This window comes from Pelodiscus sinensis, chromosome 2 (assembly GCF_049634645.1).
Source record: "Pelodiscus sinensis isolate JC-2024 chromosome 2, ASM4963464v1, whole genome shotgun sequence".
In the NCBI taxonomy this organism is placed as follows: domain Eukaryota; kingdom Metazoa; phylum Chordata; order Testudines; family Trionychidae; genus Pelodiscus; species Pelodiscus sinensis.
This window is the reverse complement of record NC_134712.1, coordinates 187,014,231-187,040,788: the sequence shown is the minus strand read 5'-3', so window position 1 is coordinate 187,040,788 and position 26,558 is coordinate 187,014,231. Positions and strand designations below refer to the sequence as shown.

The window sequence follows — 26,558 nt, the reverse complement described above, 5'->3', positions numbered from 1 at the left end:
TCTTATTGGTTCTGGCATTTTCTCATCCTGACTCTTTGAAGCCTGAAGTGGCAAACCTTCAGAAGAGGGGTGAAACAGAAGGGAAAATCTCCAAAGTCAAATCTGGCCCTGGACCACGTTTGGGGATTAGAGAAATTGGCCCAAACTGTTATTTTAAAATTTTGAAAACAAGTCCAAAATTTCCCTCAGAAAATCTCTATAGCAGGAAGTTTGGCCTGAGCCATTGGCCACCACAGGGGCAGAAAAAGCTCAAGGGAATTTCAAGAGGAGAGACACTCCCTTGCTTTCAGTTACTGTTAAGTCTTGTACAGTACTGCCTTCAAGCTGCAAACTGGCTGAAGTATTCATTATAAGAGATCTGTGGACCTCAGCACAATGTGACTGCTAAAACACTATTGGTGTTATGTATAATACAACAAGGAAGAGCAATACAAGACCACAAAAACATGAGAATTTTTGATATGCAATCAATCTACAGATGTAAAAAAGATGTAAAAAATGACAGTTGTAATTATATAATCCGACTTCCTGTTACTCTAGAGGAAATAAATCTTCACCAAGAAATACCCACACAGAGCCAAATAACTTGTGGTTTAAATAGATCATAGCCGCAAAACCTCTGCCTGCTATTAACAGTAATTCCCCTTCAATTCATCGCAGATACTTTCATATCTGAAAAATATTATGAATAGTGAAGAGTGCAAGGTTTAATAATCTAGGTTAGCTATTATTTAGTGTAGGGGAGATGGGTTAAGTGACATGAAAAAGCCATATAAAGCAAAATTTGCTTACCATACGATGGAGATTCTCGACCATCTTCTCTATCAGTTTCTCTCTCTTTTCTTCTTCTGTGATGCCTATGCCCACGATGCCTATGACGTCGACGTCCCTCCTTTCCAAATGGGACATGTACACCAATGTACACAGCTCTGTGGCCTGTCAAGTATAAAAGGGCGCAATAAAAGTGTATGAAGAACTATCCTGCCCAGATTTACAATACTATGTTACAAAACCAAGAAACTTACAAATACTTAGCATCTTTACATCACTAATACCACTATTCAGTTTCCTTCAGTCTGTTACAGGGCTCAAAGAATTGGAGGCTTAGAATCTTCCCCAAAGTGGGTCATGTATTGCAGTCTCTGCTCGCTCTTGCCACAACACAGAAGATCCAGTTACACAATGCTACATCAGCCTTTCATGTCAGAATATTCCATCTTTATTCTCAATATTGGGATACAATGCTTTACACAGCTGAGATCACTATGTAATATGCAAATTATGGGGCAGAAAAGTCAAAGAAAGTTTACAGGGGTTTCTGGGTCCCTGACTTGTGCTCAAGCCTGTAAAGTAAAGGTCCAGTGGCTCCTCTCAAATTGTGGGCTCTGAGAACAAGGCATGCAGTACTACAAACACAGCCCCTAAACAAATACGGTACAGGCCCTGGTTCAGGGCAGGGAAGCCAAACAAACATAATCCCACAGTTAATATGGCCTGCCCAAGATTAGAGAGGGGTTCTTCCTCCTCAGGGGCAGTGAGCGACCACCCCTGCTCACTACATGCCCTCATTTTGCCAGCTGAGGTGCACCAGACCAAAATCCTGACTACAACATTCCTGAGGCAGAGCTAGTACACAGACTGCTGGCAATCCTAAACAGGCATACTAAGAGCACTTCACCAGATGCCTATTTTCCCACTCAAAGGATACTATACAAAAGGTTGTTCCATCCATCACTCAGATTTTGTAGTTAATTTTCTTTAACTGAAACAACTCCCTGGAATTCTAAGCCCCATTTACAGTATACTATTGGTGGCTTTGACATCGGACTATTGGGCATCAGACTGGAAAGGGGAGCACTTAAGGGATGCTCAGTGCAAACTGTAATCCCTGGGGTTTATAGAAGGCACGTGGGGTGTGAGGCCTGAGGTATCAGGAACGAATTAGGTACGCCCAGGGCAGAGGAACATCGGGCAAGAAGCACTGGCTTCTCTCGTCCCACGGATGTCTCTCCCACAGGCTAGAGCAAGAGGGCGGTGCAGCCCAAAGTGCCCCTTCTCCCCAGAAGTATGTAGAAGGGGTCACAGAGGGCTGCCTCCCGACAATGGCCTAACTTTCAGAAGCATCATTTTAATTAGTTACCTAAATACGGATTTGGGGGACAAGATTTGGACAACCAAGTTTGAAAAGATGCTGTAATACTGTACTAGCAAACAGTCAATACAAATACTACTTTTTCTTATTCCAAAAACTTATTTAATGAAATGTAAATAAAGTCATCTCAAATCAAAGAATATTGGTCGTAAAACAAATAAGGAAGCAAAGGAAGAAAAAATGCACTTCTGTAGATTTTATTGTCAATAGCAAGCTATTTTCAAATTGGAAGTTTTTCTTCATCTCTTTTTTCATGACTCAAAGCCTTATATATTTAGACAATACAGGCAGATTTGATGAAAGCTAGTAATAGTAATACATTCTAATATGAAACATACAATGAAATATTAACCAGGGATGTCAGATAGGGTGTAATTGAATAGTCATGTAACCGCATCAAATTTTAGTGGTTACGGACCTATTTGAGAGTCCCTGGGGATAGGGACAGCAGCCAGTGTGCTCCTGGCCCCACTCCTGGAAAGACCCTTCCACTCCATGCTTCTGCCTCTCTATCAAAGGCAGCAGTGCAGGGGTGGGGTGGGAAATGGATCCAGTACTCGTGGGGAACTAACTTAAAGCAGGCTCCCCATGGGCATCAGCTCCCATGTCCCCACTCTTGTTGCCTCTGATACAGAGGCAGTAAAGGGGCGGGGGGGGGGGGGGGGGGGGGGAAATGTGTGTAGTTGACAGGATTAACAGATAAAGCCAGGCTTATTGGGTTAATCATGTAGTCGTCTACATGTTGGCATTCCTAATATTAACCATATGTAATCTTTTCAAGTCCTTTTGAAACAACCTCATGAAAATAGTAAAATGTAGCTAGATGTAAATAGTTCAGGTCTTACTATGAAAAAGTACTAAAGAAGATTGCCTTTGCATATCTCTAACAACGGTTTCTATTTTAATCTCAGAAGAGTAGTAAGAGCCAAAAGTGTTCTAAATATCAACTCCACTGTAAAAAAACAAATCTCAAACATTTTTAATCTTTTCTTTTTACAAGTAAACATGTTCTTATTTTACAGGAACACATCACTTGAGCTACGAAAATTTGGGACTGAGAATCATAAACTGAGATTTTTACAATACTGCAATAGTGTCCACACAGTGAGAATTACCACATAGCAAGTTACCACTGTAGATTCACAGCTTAGCTTGTCATACCGTAAAATGGAATTCTAAACACATGACATTTATTCAGAATCACCAAAGGGTCAAGTGGCTATGATGAATAACAACTATTGGCAACAAATCTGCTTTCACATGAATGCACTAATGCAGCTTGATATAGCATGGCTCATACGTAATATAATTATGATAATTTTTAGTTTACATTTTTAAATAGAATACAGCAATCCTATGATAGTGTGCTTTTAGATGTAAAGTATTTTGGTTTATTTTTTAAAATATGAAAAAAATCTGGGGAGTACAGGCACTTCCTACTTTAATTTTAATTTTAATATAGATAAACAGTTTTCCATCAAAAAAGTTTTATGGAAAACTTTGAAAAGCCCTAATTATAGGCTAGGTCGGGGTTGGCAACCTACAGCACATGAGCCACCAATTTTCAAACGGCACACGGGGCAGGAGCTTAGCTCTGCCCCTCCTCCTCTGCAGAGTCACTGGAGCCCTCCCTCTTCCCCACAGCAGGTTAGGCTGTGGTGGGAGGAGGCAACACTGGGGCTCGTCAGTGGTGCCTCCAAAGCCATACAATCCTTGGCTGGCCCCAAAGGCCAGAGGCACCGCTGCTGCAGCCATGCGGCCTCAGGCCTGCCGGGCCGGGGAGCAGCCATACGTCACCATCTCCCAGAGCCCCGAGCTGTAGTGTGTGTCTGCCATGATGCTGAAGCAGATACAGAAAGTGAGAGTGGCTATGCCGGGCCTGGGGTGCGCTGTTGGGCCCAGGCACAGCCAATTTCAGAGGGAGGCGGGGGCGCAGCTAAGGGGAGGGGGAGTGATGGGAAGGTTCTGCTGGGGGTAGGAGCTGTATGGGAGGTGAGATGAGGGGAGGAGAATCCCTTGTAGGGAAAGGGGCTGTATGCCGGGGGGCTAGTGAGGGAGGATCTAATGTAGGGGAAGACGAGAACTGCAGGCAAAGGGATGAACAAGAGGGGAGTTGGGAGGAGAGGGAGGGTCCCCATAGCAGGGAAGCTGATGGCAGGGGAGAGGGAGGATTGTAGGAGAAGAGAGGCTATATGGGAAAGGAAAACTTTGTGATGCCAGTGACAGAGGGTAGCAGTAGGTGTTAAATCTTGGCATAGCTCTGCTCGTTGAAGTAATGGGGCTCTCATGTCGTTGCTTATACCAGTGGAGATATAGATGGTTTATTATTGCTTTTCCAAGACTGTTCTTCATTCCTTTCCCCTGTGGAAATGGATTGTCAGTCTGTGTATTGGAGGAGGACTGCTTGTAGCACCCTATAGTAATGATTCTTTTCAGGTGAATAACAGTCTGGATAAAGTTTAACCTTTTGCGAACACTAACCTTCACAAGGCCCAAGTGAGGTGGTCTAGCCTGAACCTCAGTCCTCCCTGTCCCTTCCTCCATGAGGCTGGAGCACCAGAGGAGTGAGGTGTCTCAGCTGGGGGGCCACATCAGTGATGGTTGGGTGGTTTTGGAGGAGTTTTTTTGCTTCTCACTTGTGTGGTCCCAAACTGATTTTTCTGTAGGTCAGTAACCCTCGACTCAACCTTTTGTGTTGGACATATTTTATTTTATTTAAAATAAAGATTGATAAACTAACATAAGAAAATTAAACTGCTTAATCCAGGGGTTCTAAAATTTTGTGATACACAATCCCCTAAAATGCTAAATGAATTAGTGTGACCCTACCCTCACTAATCCACTAGTAAAACTAATCATTTTATTGGGATTAGGATTGGACAAGAACTAAATATTCCAATAACTTGATAACTAAATTTTTATTGGAAATAGACACAAAACATCAAATTTGGAATCCTATTGTTTAATGTGAAGGATGAGCTTGTTTATTGTTCCATAATTTTTTAAATCTGGGTTTCATTGTCGAGATAGCCACTCATTTCTCGTTCCACGTTTACTTTTGATCAATATTTGCTTTTTATAGCAGCAACTGCAGAAAACCCTGACTCGCACAAACAAGATGTTGCAAACAGGATCAATATGTTCATAGCCTTCTCATTTAATTCTTTGTACTAATTTTGCACACTGATCCAAAATTCAGAGAGAGACATTGTTGAGAATTTTATTTTTAAAGCGGTGTCAGAAGAGATATCAATGATTTGCTCTTCCTCGGTAGCAGTGAGTGTACCAGCTATTAGTTTAGCATCAAATCAGTTCCTTATCCAATCAAACTTTTCAATATCCATATCTGAGAAATAGTTCTTAAAGTGAAAGTTTAAAGAAGAAATGTGATTTAATTTATAATAATTTATAAAAGAACGGAACTTCACATACACTCCAAGGACTACTAAAGATGTTGTACTAGTAAAAAGTATGCCACGTCGACAGAGACACCAGAGACACAGGAATATTTGCGAAAGAAGCTGAACCCAACCATCTGAGATCACGGGATTGGCATTTAGATCGTCAGTGGAGACATCAGAGACATGCAAACATTTGCGAGAGAAGCCAAGCCCGACTATCAGCAATCACGTGATCAGTGTCAATGAATTGCCAGCTAAGATGCTGGAGACACAAATTTTTGCAAGAGAAAAACCGAATCCAGCTGCGACCCCCCTCTAAGTTGCTCGCAACCTCCTGGGGGGAGGTTGGGACCCACAAGTTGAGAAATGTGGGCTTAATCTATTTAATAATTTTAGTTAAACTGTTCCCCCTAGCTACAGCTGGTTCAGAAAATATGATCACCATGCCCAACCTGTCCCTAGCCCTCCTCCCCCTGGCAAACAGATCCCCGAATAAGTTAAATCTTGGCATGCCACTTCTGAAAGGTTGTGGACCGCTGGGCTAGGTTTTGTCATTTAGCTTCTGCCTTCAAAAAAGGGACAGTTCGAGGGCTACCCCTGAGCTCTATAGTGCTAGGGGAAATGCTCAGGGTATACTACCTTCACTACGCCTACTCTTGGAGATAGGCATAGAATCATAAAATACTAGGACTGGAAGGGACCTCGAAAGGTCATCGAGTCCGGTCCCCTGTCCTCATGGCAGGACCAAATACTGTCTACACCATCCCTGATAGACATTTATCTAAACTACTCTTAAATATCTCCAGAGATGAAGATTTTACAACCTCTCTGGGCAATTTATTCCAGTGTTTGACTACCCTGACAGTTAGGAACTTTTTCCTAATGTCCAACCTAAACCTCCCTTGCTGCAGTTTAAGCCCATTGCTTCTTGTTCTATCCTCAGAGGCCAAGATGAACAAGTTTTCTCCCTCCTCCTTATGACACCCTTTTAGATACCTGAAAACTGCTATCATGTCCCCGCTCAATCTCCTCTTTTCTAAACTAAACAAACCCAATTCTTTCAGCCTTCCTTCATAGGTCATGTTCTCTAGACCTTTAATCATTCTTGTTGCTCTTCTCTGGACCCTCTCCAATTTCTCCACATCTTTCTTGAAATGCAGTGCCCAAAACTGGACACAATACTTGAACTGAGGCCTAACTAGCGCAGAGTAGAGCGGAAGACTGACTTCTCGGCTACGTCTACACTGGCCCCTTCTTCGGAATAGCCACGCTAATTTAGAACTTTGGAATAGGGAAATGCGCGGGGGATTTAAAAATATCCCCTGCGGGATTTAAATAAACATGGCCGCCGCTTTTTTTCCGGCTTGGGGAAAAGCCGGAAAAGAGCGTCCAGACTGGCGCGATCCTCCGGAATAAAGCCCTATTCCGGAGGATCTCTTATTCCTACTTCAAGTAGGAATCCCCCTACTTCAAGTAGGAATAAGAGATCCTCCGGAATAGGGCTTTATTCCGGAGGATCGCGCCAGTCTGGACGCTCTTTTCCGGCTTTTCCCCAAGCCGGAAAAAAAGCGGCGGCCATGTTTATTTAAATCCCGCGGGGGATATTTTTAAATCCCCCGCGCATTTCCCTATTCCAAAGTTCTAAATTAGCGTGGCTATTCCGAAGAAGGGGCCAGTGTAGACGTAGCCCTCATGTCTTGCTCACAAAATACCTGAAATTCCCAGCTTGCATGGATGTAGTCACTTTAGCTTTGCTAAAATGCTAAAAACAGTCATGTAGCTACAACAGCAGAGCTGTAGTGGCACAGCTTAGCCATCCCAAGTAATTATTCACAGGGACCAAGCAGGTCTGTAGTCTGGACAGCTTACCCATCCCACTGCTCACCACTGTCTACATTTGTGCTACTATTTTTACAGTGCTAGCTTAATGAGAGCTTGTAAGAGTATGTTTACACAGGATGGAAATCACACCGCTATCTCTAAACATAGACTCAGTCTTTATGTGAAAGATACTAACAATACGCACTGTCTGTTCTGTAAGCTGGTATAGAAATGAGGCTGGTCTATGACAGTCTTCATCTTCTCCCATACTCTTTCAGAAAATGCACACAGTACAAGCAGTTCCACTGAGGGCAATTTCCCCTAACTATTTTGGGATAGACATGAAGAGGAGAAACCAAAAAAACATCAGAGTGTTTGCCAAAGACAAGGTCCAAAGGGATATGGCTATGCAGGTTTTATAAGACTGCATGGCCAAAAGAGCGCCTTCATGTCATAATGATCATGAGATTGATGGCTGCAACCATCAACCCAAAGTCTTAAGAAAGACTATCTTACACATGCAGAGGGTGCTCTTCTGTTTTTTAGAAACTATGTTTCTTATTTTATTTACTAAAATATCTTTGTAAAAACTTGCTGCAGGTATGTTCAAGCTCAAAAGTTAGTTACAGCCTCAAAGTAAAGCAAAGAGATTATGTGAGTTTAATTCTAGATAAAGAACAGCCCTGAGAAATTTTTAAGTGTAGATAGTTGATATCAAGTAACATCCTACTCCCCAATTCCTGAGCAGCCTTCAGGAGAGAGACAGGCTGATAGGACTATGAAGAAAAAAAAAAAAGTAAAGTTGAATTCATGTGACAAACTCAGTTTCCAACAAGAAAAAAGAACCTGGTTATTCAGCATTACGTCCTCCAACCAATTGGATAAGGAGGTATCCCCTCAAAGATACCCTGGAAAGTAATTTATTACAATAGCTATGATGGAGAAGAGAGAGTAACTATGAAGAATTTATGAGTCTGAAGTTAAATTACGTGCCTCCATACATTCACCTACAGAAAATTAAACATTTAAAATACACAACTCAGGCAGGAGTACAAAGATATAATTGCATTATTATATGACCTTCAAACCCTTACTTATACATACACCTGTACACAGTATTGCTGATCCCATCCAAGCTTGTTACAGAATTAGCCTAACACAATAATCACCAGAATTAGCAGAGTGCATGGCACTAAATTTAGTATGCAAAACTCCTGAGATAATTGTTCATTTTAATCTAACATGACTTAATCCAAGCTTAGTTGCTGACATCCTCCAATGGTATTTAGGACTTATGGTCATTATTGGTATGAATCAATTCAAATATATTCTAGAAGTTTTCTAAATGTTATCACATGCTTCTCATTACACTAATAAAATCAGTTTGCGTAAAAATAGAAATCTTACCAATCAATTACCAAAACATATAACACAAAAGTCACTGCAAAAACCAAAAAAACAAAAACCCTTAATTTATTTGTGGTGCTATCCAAAACCACAAGCAGAGAAAAGTTTGAAGTTGTTATAGAAAACATGGGCTTTCTTCTTGCAATTAGTTTCATTACTAAGAACTTTTATTTAAGAAACGAGATGAATATTCAAGTACAACTCTGTTCCCCTAATACAGTGTTTCTCAACCAGTGGTACAAGTACCCTTAGGGGTGCTCGAGAGAATTCTGAGGGGTACTTCAACAACAAATTGGGAGAAAACTGAATTTTTGTTTTAAGTTTTACAGGGCTTTATTATTTTTGTACTTTTTACACCCAAAAATGTCATCACCCACCCAGCTATGATTAAGTTGTTTAAACAAATGTGTTGCAATGGTAGACAAATGGTTGCCAAAAATTGTGTGTGTATGAAAACTGTAAGTACTGGGGGTACTTTAAAAAAATGGAGGGGGGGGGGAGGTACTTTATAAAAAAAGGTTGAGAAACACTGCCCTAACATAGTACCTCCCAAAATAGCAGATGGATCCCCTGCGGAGGTACTAGACTAGGCACAAAAAAGGCATTATTTGGAGTTGAGTAAGGAAAGCTGAATGCCCTGGATGCACTCCAATTTGCTAGCATTGGAAGTTTTTGAAACCCACCTTTCACTTCACGTTCTCTCACTAGTGGTCCCTAGTACATCTAATCACAGAAGCAGCTCATACATACAGGTCCACAGGCTCTCCAACCCAAGTTTTGGGGCACTTCTCCCACAATACAACTGAGCAGCTACAGGGATTCAACCAGAGAAGTGTAGCAAAAAGTAAAACAAACCTGAATAAAAATGGGGGTGAGGGTGGGAGGAGGTAATAAAAAACAAGGAAAGGAAATTAGACCGAGGGGGGGAAAAGTGGACAGAAGTAGACAATGAGCTCCAGGTGCTCCCCTCGCACCTTCACTTTCCAACAGCACTGGAGTACCACATGATCTTCAAACTTCTACTGCCAGGTACAACTCAGGAATAATCTGAAGAATTCCCGTATCTTGATCATTGCTTTGTTCCAATTAGACTTAAGTGTCCATCAACCCACACAGACTACACAAGAAATGCTCATGACTTCAGCAATTGATGAGTCTAATATTTTAATTAGCTTTTGCCAAAGACTTCCATAGTATTAAAAGTTATAGGTAAAGTTTGAAATTTACAGTAAAGCTTTTTCTTTCTTTGCTAAGAGATTAATATAAAACAGTCGCTCAAGCCATGATGAATATACAAATAAAATGTTATCAGTCCACCAAAAGTCTGAGTGGGTTTGCGGCCAACAGCCTCCGCAGGCCTCTGAACAAGGTGTGTGGTGGGGGAGGACCCAGCTCTGCGACCCAGTAAAGGCAGACCTCAATTTGAAGGGGCAGAGCCAGGAACAGCCAAGGCTAGGTCCCCCACCAACCCATGTTCAGAGTTGTGTGGAGCATGCAATGCTACACTCCAGCGGTAATTTAAAGGGCCTGGGGCGCTGGCTGCCATTACTGCTGCATTAACAGTAGCCAAGAGCCCTGGACCCCTCTGAATCGCTGGGCCTCAGGGCAATTCCTCCCACTCCTCATTGGTGGGCCTGATTACAGGTAATTTCACCAATTTCCTTAAAAAAAATCCAATGCCTTAGAAATAGTCACAAATACTTTACATCTGCAAATTTAAAAGATCAAATAGAGAACTTTTAATAGAATTCTAATGGTAACTTGAAGCATGGTGTTGTTATAGAATGGTTCCTCTCTCAGAGTAATTTTTAATGGCCTGTAATGAAAAAGCCTTAACCGTTTTTTTTCCAGATTCTAGGTAGTAGTTCTCCTTTCCTTCCAAGAAAATATAGCCATATTGAGGTCAAACCAGCTTTTCTAACAGCATTTATATGGGGAATAAAAATAAGGTTTTATAATGGAACATAGTTGCAAACCTTTATTAGGGAGAGCCTTCCCTAGGACTGCTGCCATGATGTTCTTGGAATTTCTTCTTGTCTGACAATTCTCAAGTATAAGGGAAATAAACATACTTGACCCAAAAATTAATTTGACTGGCTAGACTTAGATTCACCTGAACAATCCAATAAGTATTATTTTACACATTACACACTATAGACCAGTTTAGTTAGAAAACTTACTCTCTCTCACTATGCAATACCTTCAATTGCGTTGTCTGCAGTATACATGAGGTAACTGACAGACACACCCAAAATCAAAACTCTTACAGTAGTAAAAGAAAAACAAATGTCTAGAATTAATCAGAATCAAAGAGTTATTACTGGGAATTCTATAAGAGAAAGCTATTTAGAGTACTATTAAATATGACAGTCAACACACAAAGGCAATGCATCATGCTGGTTATAATTATTGAGTTTAATCATGGATAGTAGGAAGAGGCTGGTGCCAGCCAATGTAATACACAGGAGCTCTAGCTGTGTATGGCTGCCTCCCATCCATGTCTTTGTGACGCAGAGCCAGCACCAATGTTTCTTGCCTGGGAGAGGAGCCATCGCTTTACTTCTGCTGGAAAGAGAATCTGGCTAGCCCTCATCTCTACCATGATAGACAGAAGACCACTGGATGCAATCCTCCTGCTAAGGAACCTATTATATTGCTCAGCCTGTCTCTCCCCTGAAGGCTGCTCAGGGCACGGGGGAAGAGTACCTGAGCTTGTTTTTGCACCGTAGAGGAAGGGAAGAAACAGTACAAACAGCAAGTTCAGTGACAGACAGACTAATAATGTAAGGTTTTTGTTCTTAAATTTAGAAAAATTCTGCAGATTGAGAGGAGTAAGACTTATGAACATTAACACAGGATGCAGTGTTAAAATTGTAGTGCAGATTCACTCTCTTTAGCTGAGCCCAGCAATGCAGTACTAAGAACACAAAGGATGCCAAAACATATAATTCCCTTAAGTACATGCACATACACCATTTCTTGTACAATTTCTGTATCTGATTTTTTCCATTCAAAAATAGATAGCTCCATAGTGACATGGAAATATGAATCCTGGAGATTGAGCGTTGAAAACAGTATCCTAGCTCTAGTGCCAAGATTATTGTTGATATGGTAACCATCCTGAATTGTTGTTTCTTGACATATCTGTTTGAGTGTCAAAGGTTTAAAATAGGTCACCATCCACCATTTCTCTTTTCAATAAAGGACTATTGGGAATAGACTCCCTTCCTACTGTGTTGAGCAGATACTTGCTCTATTGCTCAGAGTTGTGAGAGTTGTTGCCACTCATTATAGAGTAATTGCATGTGAGAGGAGTCCCTGAAGAGGGACAGGAGGGGTGAATGAAAGGAGGCGAGGCTATGAAGGGGATGGTATTTCCAGAACCCATTGCTCCATGATAATGGATTCTCAGTTTTGAGGAACGGTCGTAAACTGCGTGTAAAGGATGGATGGTTACCATAAGTGCTAGGGAGGGTGAATCGTTTTCTACGTCCTCAACCAAGGTCTTAAATTTGCTTGTTTGAGGTCAGAAGTTGCATCACCATTGATGGGAGGGCGACATTGTTGGGTGCTTTGTTATATGAAGTTGTAGCCAGTTATCTTTCAAGATCGCTTTGAATTTTATTTATCAGCCAAATGCTGGAATATTCTAAAAAACGTTTCAGCCACTTCAAATAAGCCAACTACCTTATTTTCTTTTTTTTTCCTCCATATCTATACTGTATTAAGTCTCGCTTTGTATCCTAGAATGAAGTTCCTGGTGTTAAGGCATCTTAATCCAAACAAATCATTATTCAATTCAGCATACGTTTAACTTTACAGCTACGGCTACACTGGCATGATTTTCCGGAAATACTTTTAACGGAAAAGTTTTCCGTTAAAAGCATTTTCAGAAAAGCGCGTCTAGATTGGCAGGATGCTTTTCCGCAAAAGCACTTTTTGCAGAAAAGCGTCCGTGGCCAATCTAGACGCGCTTTTCCGCAAAAAAGCCCCGATCGCCATTTTCACGATCGGGGCTTTTTTGCGGAAAACAAATCTCTGCTGTCTACAGTGGCCCTTTTGCGCAAAAATGTTTCGGAAAAGGACTTTTGCCCGAATGGGAGCAGCATAGTATTTCCGCAAAAGCACTGACAATCTTACATGAGTAAGTGCTTTTGCAGAAATTCAAGCGGCCAGTGTAGACAGCTGGCAAGTTTTTCCACAAAAGCAGATAATTTTGCAGAAAAACTTGCCAGTCTAGACACAGCCTACAGCTATACAAATATAGAACTATAGACACTGAGGAAATGTTTATTCTGTCTCTAATCATCTCCTGTCTTGCTAAAAGAATCTTCTGCTTGAAAAAAGACTTTATGAGCAGGCCTCCTAATTTGAAACCTCGTGGGATGAGGTTTACCGGGGCGGTCGACAAATGCCTTTGATGTCAACCACGGAGAGTCCAGACTAGTGCGCTGAGCCGACAGACAGCTGATCGGCTCAGCATGGCAGCCATTTTAATTTAAATAAAGCGGCGATTATTTAAATTGCCGCTTCATTTGGGTATGTCTAGTAAACTAATGTACATGGCTCTGGCGACAGGGCCATGTAGTCTAGACATACCCCATACGTCTATGAGCCAGGAATGCTATTGAGAAGGCCTGGGCCCTGGTAGAGTGCACCATGGGAGGCGAGGCAGATCTCCCCTTTAGGTCGTAATACGCCCTGATACATGCTATAATCCAAGAGGACAGGCACTGAGCTGACACCGTGCGACCTTTCATTCTGTCTGCTACGGAGACAAAGAGCTGAGTAGACTATGAAACTGTTTTGTTCTTTCTAAATAAAAGGCAAGGGCCCATCTAACATCTAATGTGTGGAGTGCTCTCTCTCTCTCACTCTCTCATCTGCATTCAGTTGTGGGTAGAAAACCAGCAGAAAAATCTCCAGGGACATATGCTACACGGAAACTACCTGAGGTAGAAAGGCAGGGTGTGGATGTAGAGTCACCTTGTCCTTAGAAAGTACCATGCATGGCAGCTCTGAAGAGAGCTCTCAACTCAGACACCCTTCTGGCTGAGGTGACAGCCACTAAACAGGACATCTTCCAGGATAAGTGAGAGAAAGCACGTAGCCAAAGGCTCAAACAGGGCCTGAATAAGTCCCTGGAGCACCAAGTGTAAGTCCCACTGTGGAATGGGCTGCCTAACGTGGGGGTAGACCCTATCCAAACCCTTAAAAAACGCTTGACGATGGCATGGGCGAAGACAGAGCCTCCTCCTTCCCCCTGGTGAAAGGCTGCAATAGCCACCAGGTGTACCCTAACCAAAGAGGTGGATAATCCCTGCTGCCTGAGGCCAAGGGGGTAATCTAAGATTAGTGGGATGGGAGCCCGCACTGGGTCCCCACTTTTCTGCATGACCCATATTGAAAATCTACATTTAGCCAATAGGTAGCCCTGGTGGAGGGCTTCCTACTCTCCATCAGCACCCATCTCACTGGGTCTGAACAGAGGCACTCTCCCCAATCTCCACTGCCATAGCCACTGATCTTCCAAGCTGCCAGATAGAGGGATTGTAGATTCGGGTGACACAGAACTTGTTCAAGCTCCTGCATCAAACAGGTCTGGCACCAGCAGAAGGGCAATGGGGTCCTCCACCAATAGCAACCTCAGTGTGGTGTACGAGTTGGCAGGGCCAAGCCAGGGCTATGAGAATCAATATTGCACTGTACCTCTTGACCTTCAGAAGCACCTCATGAACCATGGGAAAGGGGGGGAGGGGAGAGAGCACAAAGGAGGCCTGCTGGCAACTGAATTTCCAGGGCAACCCCCCCATTGACCCTAGGCCCTGACCTGGATAAGAGCAAAACCGGGCACATTTCTTGTTGGTCTGAGATGTGACTAGGTCTAGTAGGGGAGTTCCCCACTTCTGGAAAAGAATTACCTCTACCTTGAGACCCCACTCGTGCAACAAGAAGGCCCTGCTGAGGTGGTCCGCTAGGGCGCTGCAGGACCCCGGGAAGTAAGTCACCTGCAGATGAACCCCCTGCACAATGCAAAGTCCCCAGAGAGCTAATGCCTCCTGGCAGAGGAGAGCGGAACAAGCACCACCCTATTGGTTGATGTAATACATCGCTGTTGTGTTGTCCATCTGAATGGAAACACAGTTGCCCCTCAAACGAGGCGTGAACACCTGGCAGGCCAGCTGCACTAACCTCAACTCTGACATTGATGTGCAATCCCCTCTCCACCACAGATCACATACCCTGCACCCGTAGGTCTGCCAAATGGGCTCCCCAGACGGTATCAGAAGCATCCATCACCAGCTGCATCAAGGGAAGGGGCTGGGCAAAGGGAACCTCACAGCACACTTTGCTCTCCCTCAGCCACCAATCCAACATTGACAGGACCTTCGGAACGACGGTTAGCACAGTATCAATGTGGTCACGGGCTAGCCTGAAGATCCTTGCCCGCCAAGTCTAAAGGGGTCAGAGGCATAGCCTGACATATTGCACCACATAAGTGAATGTCACCATGTGGCCCAATAGTCTCAAGCAGTGCCTCACCATCGTCGTTGGGGCGGCCTGGAGGCGCTGAATAATGTCCTTTAAAACCAGAAACCTGGAGTTTGGAAGGAACGCCCGCCCCATTATGGCGTCTATCCTTGCCCCCACAAATTCTATTATTTGAGTAGGGATGAGGGTAGATTTTGTTTCGTTCAACATAAGACCCAGCTAGAAGAAGGTTTTCCTGGCTAACGTGCAATGTGGGACTGTACCCAATTCCTGGAATGACCTCTGAAGAGCCAGTCATCTAGGTAGGGGTAGACATGAAGCCCCCTCCTTCTTAGGAAAGCAGCTACCACTGCCATGCATTTGGTGAACACCCTGGGGGCAGTGGAAAGGCTAAACAGCAGCACTGCAAACTGGTAAAGGTTCCCATCCTCTAGGAAACACAGGAACTTTCTGTGGTGAGGGACAATTGAAATGTGGAAGTATGCATCCTTGAAGTCAAGGGCAGCGTACCAGTCTCCTAGATCAAGGCATGGAATGATGGAGGCTAACATCACCATCCTGAACCTTGATTTCCTTATGAAGGCTTTGAGCCCTCTGAGGTCTAGGATGGGGCAAAGGCCCCCTTTGGACTTCAGGATGAGGAAGTAACAGGAATAAAACCCCTTTCCCCTGAACGCGAGGGGAACCTCTTCTACCGCCCCCAAAGACAGGAGCGAAGAGACCTCCGCACGAAGAAGGTACTCGTGAGAGGGGTCCCTGAAGAGGGATGGGGAAGGAGGGTGAGAAGGAGGGGAGGAGAGGAATGGGATAGAATATCCCCTTTGCACCATATCAAGGACTCACCAGTGCGAAGCGATGGAGTGTCAAACACGGTGGAAAGGGGACAGTCTGTGTGAGAAGGGGCAATCTAGCACTGGGGCTGGTACTCTGTCCCCGAGTGAGAGCATCTTCAAAAGCTCAACCTCGGGCCCTGGGACTTATTAGGGGGCCCTTGGTTTTAGTCGGAGGCAGACTGAGAACACCTCCTAGGGCCCCTGGCATTATTCCAAATACATCATACTTTTAGTCTGCATTTTTTAATATTAAGAAGTTACACATATGCAAAAAAGTAAACTACATTAAAGAGAACATAAGTTGAAAACTGAAGCACTAAAAAAAGGACAAAACTAAGGTGACCTGTACAACCTTAATTCAACCCCTCATGTTATGTATTGTGATACAGTCCTTAGCGTCAAGATCAAATACTGTTTCTGTCATGGGAATATTGGCTCATTCAGAGCAGAGAGTGGTCGATGTGTATGGGACTAATCAGGACGATGTAGTGAAAGAGGCTGTTGTCTGCAGCATGCCTGCCTCATTTGATGAAGTTTGAAGGCATATAATGAATGAGAAAGAGGAATGCAGGAAGACAAAGATTGTTCTCATCATTAAAGCACATGAATGCTAATCTGGAGACTTGAATTCTATCTCTGAAACCATGTTCCATTGTAATCCGACTCAAGTCCCTTAAAAAAAAAAAAATTCACGTGGCCACTAACTGATCCTGAGCATTCACAGCTCCAGTTGAAGTCAATGAGAGTTGTGCTTTGACCATATGAACTGCTAAATTCTCTGAAAAATGAATCCTTAGATTACTCACATTGGAAATCCAAAGTTAGAAGATACTTTTGATTTTACTATGTGCCTCAGTCCTCCATCTTTAAAAATGTAGTTTGTGCTACCCCTAATTTCACATGGGTGTTGTAAAAATAAAGTTGATGTTTGTAAAGCACTCAGCTGCTACAAGTGTCATGAAAACCCATAAGGAAATTAATATTTATGACTTCAGAGCAGAATTTGAACAAGAGAATATTAACAAAATATAAAATAACTTCTCAATAAGTGAGCAACACCCATCCTGTACACTATATGAGGTATACATTTAAATGGTTAAACTGATGAGTCTTCATGGTTACATACAAGCCCACCCCCTCCGCCACGCTGATGCCTCTTATACAGCCTAAGAGGCAGCAGTGGGCGGGGAAGGCAGGTGACAGGCGGGAGCCAAAGCTCACAGTGTGCCAGATTTTAAGGAGGCTCCCTGTGAGCACTGGCTCCTGAGGAACTGCTCCCTTACCTCCTCTCCCTCCCCGCCCCCCCCCCCCCGCTGCTTCTGGTGGGGGAGGGGGGAGAGGAGCAGGTGGGCGCCAGTACCAATGTAAACAAGTAGCGGCTGAAAATTTCAATGGTTACATGCTTACCAAAAGAATACTTAACATATGAAGCAGGACTCATGTGGGAAAATATAGCATGCAATCATGTAATTTGACACTTTCTGACTTTCATTAGCTTTTAAATCCTTGACTTTACATCCTTAAACTTTAAATATTTTTGTGTGTAATTTGTAGAGAAACTAAAAAGGTGGCTGAGCACACTATGAGTCCCATTTGCTTTAGGTATAAAGAAATGTGATTTGCACAGGATGCTAGTATGATAGATACAAATCGATGTTTTGCTCAAGTTATACAAAGAGTTCAATCTAGGCTGAAGACATTTGAGTGATTATAGTGACTTGCTCCAAGCAAGTCAAGCTCAGACATACTGTTCTTGCTCTCCGTTTCATGGGAATTAAGCCTGTGGACAGGCCTTCTCAGTTCAGAGATCCTCATGTATACAGCCTCCTCTTAAGAGATGTTTGTCACAGTTTCTCATAGGTCATCTTCAATAATTTCTGTAAGACCTCTATGTCCACGTAGTTGTTTTATCATTATGCCTTTTTGTGCAACAACTCTTCCTTACAGAGTTATGTCCTGCTCAGCTATGGTTGTTACAGGTGGTAATTATTAAGTTCTGGGTGACTATAATGGGCTGTTTATAGAACAAATGTTTCAGAATGTGAAGTAAAACTCATCTTCCTATGTTGCCAGTTAACCAGCAATGTATTTATATTTTATGTGCTATAAAATTAAGTACCTTACAAAAACCATGCAGCAATTATAATCAGTTCTGTTGCATTTCTTTTGTTTACATTTTCCTGTACAACTTGTTCTTTGGGGGCTTTTTATGACAACTTATGAAATACTATTTAGATATTTTTAAATACAATTGCCACTGAAATGCATCTGGAAAAAAAAGAATGAAAACTTGTTAATTACATAAACAAGGATATCCTTAAATTAGCAGTGGATTCCATTATAAAGTGAAAATCTGTTCTACCTATTTCAACAAAGTCAAAATAAAAACTGCATCTTAAAAATCAAACTGCTAAAATTACCAAATTGCAGAGAATAGTGTCACCACTTATACCTGGGACAAGAAAATCTGAGACTACTGTAACTACTAAAGCCTCAACTGATATTTAACATCCCTATTCTGTGCAGTCTAATTTTATGTGGCATGAATCCACAGTTTTTAGCAGTTAACTAAATAGTCAATTAACCTAATGAATTCCTATTGGTTACTCAACTATCCTATAGTCCCCACGGGTGGGGCCAGCAGACAGTGTGCTCCAGTCCCACTTCCGAAGAGCACCCTGCCACTCAGCACTGCTGCCTCTGTACCAAAGGCGAGAGCTGGTCCACAAGGGGAGCCAGGCTTTACATTCATACAACAAAAGCCTGGCTCCAAAAACCTGGCTTCGAAGAGTTTCTCTGCTAGAGATGCAAAAGCTTATCAGTTAAGGCTATAGACTACACATATCCCTTCACCCCCTTACCCCTCCAGTAAATTCTTTAGCAGGCTGGTTCAGTGCTGGCTTGTACCTACCCTCACTGCAGCTCTGCATTTAAAGTGTATTAGGAGCCAAGCTCAGTTCTGGCTCGCAGTGGGTCCAGGAGCTCAGACCTACTCCCCAGACAGGTGCTGCTGCCTCCTTGGCGAGCTGCTGAGCTGAGATTGCTGCACCCTTTGATCTACTGCAGGAGTTGACAACCTAAGGCTTGTAAGCCAAATATGGCTCACTAGGGAGCCAAATATGGATCTTTTGAAGCTTGAGCCCAGCCCCTTCCCTTGCTCCCCCTGCAGCAGGGAGCCCATGCTGGCACAGCAGCAGGCCTAGGCAAAACAATCCAGGCCACAGACACAGCAGGGAGCTCCCAGGAAGATTTCCCAGCTTGCCTTACCTGCCGCTCAGAAAAGCAGCTGTGGGGCTGTTTGTGTTCAACAAACTGAGAGCCAGGAGAGGATGGGGCAGTGGTGCTTTACGGCTGCTCCCACCCTCAGCACAATCCCATTGGCCGAGTTTCAAGAACAGGCAGCACACGAAATGCCAATCCCCCTCCTCCCCCAGGTTCTTATTCACAGAGCACATGGCCATGCAGCCTATGGGGGGGGGGGGAGGGCGGGGGCCAGGGCAGGCTCCTGAGAAAAGTGCTGGGCTACTGCTCTGAAGTCTCACTGATAAGTCTCCCAGCCAGAGCCTGCCTCTGGCACCCCAGCCCCTCCCTCCCTACCCCCAACCCTCTGCCCCCCTCCTGAGCCCATACCCCCTTCCAGACCCTGCACCAGGTCACAATCCCCTCCTGCCTTAGATCACAATCCAAACCCCTGCACTGTAATCCCCTGCTCTAAATTACAATCCAAACTCCTGCAACCCAATCCCGTGCCTCAGGTCACAACTGCCTCCTACACCCAAACACAGTGGTCCCAAACCCAAAAAAGGTTCTCCAATCCTGCCATACATAAAGACAATGTTGAAACCTTTTGTGTTGGAAATATTTTACTTTATTTTAAAGTAAAGCCTGGGCAAGAAGCTCTCAATTGGGACCCAACTCCCATCTGACCGCAGCGTCATAACATTCCTGCACACCTCCACAATCCTGAGCCATATACCTGAGCCCCTCATACGCTCACATTCCCAGTCCACTGCCATCATATTGACAGAAGACCACCTGAATACATACATGAAGCTGGATTTGATCCGTTATGATGTAAACTTCAAAAGAAATGCATGAAAAAATGCAGAAGTCCCATTACATAAAGCTTGTGAGTATGATGTTTCATTTATGTGATTATTAATATTACTGGTAATTGAGGTAATGATTAAGTAGTATATTTTCACTCATGTAAATGTGCATTCTTACATGGCTCTTTGGTTTGAAAAGGTTGCTGACCTATGATCTACTGCAATGGAGAGGAAGACTTTCCAAGATTTTCTAAAGGTCTTTGTTATCATATTGAATGTATGGGGGATGGATTCCCTGTTGTCCTCATGAGGATTAGGATAAAATGTTGGAAGCTGAATAAGTTGATTCATGTTGATGTGTAAAAGGGAAGTCAAATCCCCCGGAGCCATTGATTCCCCTATGAGGGGCACGTAAAATATACATACATTGCTAATGCTTAGATATATTTGCTATTTGTATAGGAGTAAGACATGACAAAGGTCAAGGCCTGTCACAGGTAATAACTTATAATAAGGAGACGAGGGGAAGTGAAACCAGTCTTCTGTTAAGTAGAGATATGGATAGATTCCACATCCTTTAAACTTGTGACCGGCTCAAGCAGGAAAGGAAAAAGGGAAGTGTGGCTTGCCCATTGTTCAGCAAAAGTGAATGAATGTAACACAGCTGTAACTGCAAAGTCAGCAAGTAGGCACTGTATTTAACCTCATTTGGAAAATTAACCTGACCTATAGGAATGCTAAATGTCAAAGATGAAGTAACCTATCATGTTAAGGCACCTAAACCAGGAAGGATGTGAACCCTATAAAAACCCCTGCCTATGAGATGTTGGGGGTCGGCTCTGCTTTGAACATTGAGTTCCTTAGCCGTACCTTGGTTGCAACCAATAAACTTGAGTTGGACCCAGCCTGAAAGTGTGACTCTCTTCTTGGGGTAAATCAGACTAGCCTCCAAGGAGACGAAACCTTGCAATTTATGCAACAATGTGTCATACAGAATTCACTTCAGGGGTGATTTTTTGATGTTTGGGACCCTGCCAGGGAAGAACACAGCATCTTTCATGGTGCATTCCTCTATGACTATCTCCCCTATCCTTCTAGCTAAACTAACTGAAATGAGGAATACCACCTTCACAAAAAGCTGAGTTAGTGAACAAAGGTCACTATTTCAAATGGTGATCTACTCAGCCTTTTAAAACTTTTACAACTCAGGATTGGGATGCCTGAGTTGTGTGAAGAGGTTTGCTATGCGTGTAAGAAATCTCTTCATAGTTGCCTGAAAGAAGTTTGAGTAGCCTTCTATCTGCTGGTGGAAGATTGCAACTTGAACCTTCAGTGAGATAAAAAAGAGACCTGATTTCTTTAAGGTTAACAGGAAGTCTAGGATCACAAGGTTGGCTGAATCGGGGGTGACACTTGGTTTGGCACCTGATCTGGAACCTCTCCTGCTTTTGAAGCTCAGTGTGACAAATGCTGCACTTTCTACTGTATAATAGCATCTCCCAAATCTCCTAGAGCAACATGTTTCTACATGCTGGAACCATGAAGGAGTCACACTAAGTCACAGGACCTACAAATTGGGACAGAGGCTGTGACCCTTATTCTGTGACAGAACGTATGAAGTGATTGGTAAAGCCAGTCATTGGTAGGCGCAGTGTCAGCTGTTACAGATAAGCGTACCACTTATCTAGGCCATCAGAATAAGAATTTCATTTTTCCCTCCTTATCTTCAACAAGACTTTTAGCAATAGAATGAATGGTGGGAAACGCATTAAGAAGGCCTTGTCCTAGGGAAGGAAGAGAGCATCTCTCATGGAGTATCACCCAATTCCCATCCTGGAGCAGCACTGTCGATACTACTTCTTCTGGCAAGTAGCAAACAAGTCCAGTTCTGGTGTACATAATTGTCAGATTGCGTCATAATATATGGACATGAACCTCTCACAGACCTGGAAGAGACCTTGAAAGGTCATTGAGTCCAGTCCCCTACCTTTACAGCAGGACCAAGTACCATCCCTAACTGGCCCCCTCAAGGACTGAACTCCCAACCCTGGGTTTAGCAAGCCAATATTCAACCACAAAGCTTTCCCTCCCCACCCAATACAAAGTTACTATTTCTAATTTGTGGTCATGCGGAAATTTGTCAGTCATGGTGTTGTGTATTCCCAGCAGGCACACCACTTATCTTAAGATTTTGTGGGAGATACACCAGCTTCAGAGCTTCAGTACTTCTATGCACAGAGAATCAGGCCTGACATCTCCCTGTCGGATTAGGTAGTAAATGCAGGCCATGTTGTCTGTCATGACCTTTGTATGTATGTCCCTGATCACCAACAGGAAGAGAGCACATATGTTTGACAGCTCATTTCTGAGCTCAAGCATATTGATGTGGAGGCATGTCTGTGTGTACTATTTGCCCTGTACTGTATTAGCCATTGAGATGTGTGCTCCATTCAACGAGGGATCTGCTGATGGTCAGGAGAAAGGAGGAGGAAAAACTGAGCTAACAGACATTCCCATACAGATATTTACTGCATCCTTATGCCAGTCTAAGAATTACTTAATTTTAAGGCCATCAAAAGAAGCTTGTCTATATTGTCTCTGTTCAGCCTGTAACCTGAATCAAACCATTCTTGGAAGCACAGTCTGGTATGAGCAACAACCAATGTGCCTGTAGCCAATTGCTCCAGAAGCTGAAGGCAATGTCTGGCCAAGATTGGGGGGAGGGGAGGTTGGATTTATACTTTATCAATGAGGAGAGTGAGAAATCTATTGTGGAAGGAGTACTCATGCCTGAATGGAGTCACGGTTGGCTCGTCTGACCTTTGGGTCAACAGATCAATGAACAAAAGTCACCCTTAACAATGGATCAGATTCAGAAATGGTTCCCATATGGTCAGAGTGACTTCTTGGGTCTCTGTGCAGGACTGTACTCTGAAAAGGCAATTATCCATATAGGGATAAAGCATGACATCCTGGGATGATACTACCGAGAAGACTTTGAAGAACACCCTGAGGGCCAATCAGAAGCCAATATTAAATAGTCTGTAAGGGTAGTAGTCCTGGCCCAGTATGAATTTGAGTAACACCTGTGGCTTGGTATGATAAATGTGGAAGTATGCATCTTGAAGGTTGTGGGTTAAGCCCCTTCTGATGTTGGGATGATTGTTGACTGGGTGAACCATCTTGAACTTCTGCATGTTGATGGATCTGTGGAACAGTATGGGTCTCTAAAATACCTTTTTATTTGGTATCAGGAAATAAAAGTAGAAGACTGCCTCGGAGCTGTACTGGCACAGGTTTATAGTTTCTACACTGAGGAGATGGTTTACCTTTTAAAATAGTAGACTCTTGTGAGAAGAATCCCTGGAGAGGGACTGGGAAGAGTGTCTGGAAGTGGGAAAGTAGAAGTAGGTGGCATATCTGTTGTGGTTGACTTCCAACACTCACTTTTCAGAGGCTATCAGTTTTCTGGTGCTGCAGAATGGAGTATGGCAGTCTCTGAAAGAAGGAATTGGGTTTTCCAGTAAGGTGGTGAAGGTGTATTCTACATGTACATTGACCAACCCATCAACAGCACCACTTCACAGTGGAGGGCAGAGACAAAGTTGGTTGCTGTCCTGTTTGCTTTCACTTTGGGAACTTTGATTTCTGTCTGTGGCTCACAGGATCTCTGTGACAAGTATTGAGATATATACAGCAACGACCAGGGCTTGAACGGAAGCTAAAGGCATATTTTCTCTTGTAAGCCAGCATGTATATCCCTGGGGAATGAAGGGTCACCTAAGAATCCCCCAATGTGTGAAGGGACATTGGTATTCTTGGTGAATAGCTTCATTCCCTGAAAGGGGAAGAACTCCACCATGGTTTGGACCTATTTAGGGAAGTCAGAAGACTCAGCCCTGAAAGCTGCCTTATAATCACAACTGTGGAAACTGAATGTGCCACCCTCTCTGTCATGACTAATGAGGACTGGAGAGACTTTTCACCACCAGCTGGCCCTCATTAATGATAGCCAAAACCCATCTCTGTGGGGTTTGGGATCTGATCAATAAAGGGACCTGATTTCACATTGTTCTGATAGATAGATATATTTGGCCAATAAGGCCTGGTCAACTAGAACAGAAGAGTGGCAGATTAATACACTTTTCTATCAAACAGATCCAAAATATTTTCAGACATACAGGACAGATTTAAACTGGTACTGGCGATCCTTAGAATCAACTGTATCCACAATGATGGAATTTGAAGGTGGGTTGAAAAATAAAAATTCTGTGCACTTCAACACAAAATGCTTTTTGTCTTCCCTCTTGCATATTGGCAGGATGGATGTAGGAGTCTGCCTTATAAATCTGGCAAGAGTGCTTAATTAACTGAGAGAACCTCTCTGGCAGAAGTATAAGATTGTAGAATGTTCACCAGTTTGTGGTAAGGCTCAGTCATTTTATGCAGCACTACTTGCAGAACACTGCCAGCCTCTAAGCTAAGTCCTGAAATGATTAAAATCACCCACCACATATAGTGAAGAGGGCATCACCACCTCATTAGGTTAGGACAACAGTAGATGAGCTTGAGGGGTATCTTCCATTTCTGCCTCAGCTTCAACTTCTTCCCCCAGTTGCTCAGGAGGTTCTAAACCCTTTGACCCTACAGCTGAAAGAGGGTGCCTCCTATGCCACACTAAGAGCCTGAGAGGTCTGCTGCTTCTGGGCCTGCCAGGGGCCACCATAAGGTCATTGAGGGTAGGGATGTATAGTGAGGCAGAGTGGCTGCCCACTGATCCAAAAGGGAAGGAGCCCCTCCCTCTCAGCCCTGGTGGGCAGTACCCAGCCCCAGCACATCACATAAGAAGAAGTCAGGAGGCAGGGCTAGAACTATAAAAGGCCAGCCTGAAAGGCCAGTCAGCCCCAGTTGAACCAGAAGCCTCCCCAGCACTCCTAAACTGGGAGCTGGACCTGAGAGAAGCTGAGGACTGGCCCACACTGCCAGGTTCCCAGCTGGACTACGGCCTGGAGGAACTGCTTACTTGGCCAGAGGTTCCAACCCTGCAAATCACGGAGAACAAACTAGATCCAGGTACATGCCAAGGGGGAGAATGGAAGCAGCCCAGGGATAGCTAAAAGTACTTTGATTGAGACAGGGCAGTGTATTGCGGTCAGGATCCCTGCTGACCCAGCAGCAGACTGTACTGCTTCTGTTGGGGCCTTGGCCTGGGATACAGAGGAGAGGTGGGCCTACATCCTCCCTGCCACTCCATTCCTAGGTGGCAGTCTCACCCTTTGGCTGTTCCAGAATGATAGCCTGCAGTTGTCAGATCTCCACCCAAACATGGGGAGCCGATTGCAGTTGCTTCAACTTGGACTTGTAAAACTGTTTGTTGCCCCACCCTGAACCAGGACATGGGCTTAAGAAACTGTTTATTTGTTGCCTCACCCTGAATCTGGGCCAGGGACTAAGGCTAGTCGTGGTTGTACCGCCCTGAACTAGGGCCTAGGCCTGTTATCTGTGGCTGTAGACTGACCTAAGGCCAAAGCCCAGCACAGCTGATTCCCCAAAAGGAACTGAGCGGGACTGTAGTAGGGCAGAGTGGCTGCCCACTGATCCAGAAGGGGAAGGAATCCCTCCCAGAGCCATACTGGGCTACAGAACGGCACCAAGGCTGCCCAAACCATGGATATTGAGGGGTGGATGGGTGATATGTCTGGTGTACATGATGAAATTGGTACCCACATAGCTAGGACAACAAGCAGTGGGAACCCAAGTCCTCTCATTCATCTGAGTCTGGTCTGATGAGGGGAAAAATGGTGTGTGGCAGAGAGACGTAATTGAATCCAATGCTTTGGGAGACATTGGCACCAGAAACCCAATACTGAATATCAGCAACTTCAGCACGCTGGATACAGATCTGTTGCATATTCAAAATCTGAGGGACAATGTCAGTGCCACTGGCTGTTGATGCCAAGAAGCTGACACCGACTCAATTGATATGGAGACCTTGTCACATGGTCCACTGGTGACACACACACACACACACACACACACACACACACACAATTGATGCCAGTACCAATGACCACAACAATGTGGCTTTCCCCTGAGCAGAGACCTTCCATACTTTTCAACCCCTGTATTTCCAGTACTTCTTTGCCCATGCCCAACAGGGCTTTGGACAGATCAACTCGCTCTTTTGGCTCAGTGCCATTCCTGCTCCGTGTACCAGATTTAAATGGTTTTAGGTACTAAAAGAAAAAGGCTGCAAGGAAAGCAAAATTTGCAAAACTACAGGGAGTTAAAAATCCATGAACTAACAGCTCTTAGCTCAGTCTCTAGTCAAGAATGTTTGAGAAGGAGCTGAGAAGGAAATGGCCATGCATGCGGGCTAGCCTCATAGCAGGTGGGGAGGCAT

At 43.8% G+C, this 26,558-nt stretch overlaps 1 protein-coding gene across 11 annotated transcripts in view; it reads right to left on the bottom strand.

Moving 5' to 3' along the window:
- The window catches only part of SLC4A7 (solute carrier family 4 member 7), a 194,608-nt gene that overhangs the window by 74,047 nt on the left and 94,003 nt on the right, over nt 1-26,558 (bottom strand). For all 11 annotated transcript variants that reach the window (XM_075921993.1, XM_075921992.1, XM_075921994.1 and 8 more), the window contains one exon: nt 793-936. In XM_075921993.1, coding sequence (XP_075778108.1) covers nt 793-936 — 144 coding nt within the window. The remainder of the gene's footprint in view (nt 1-792; nt 937-26,558) is intronic.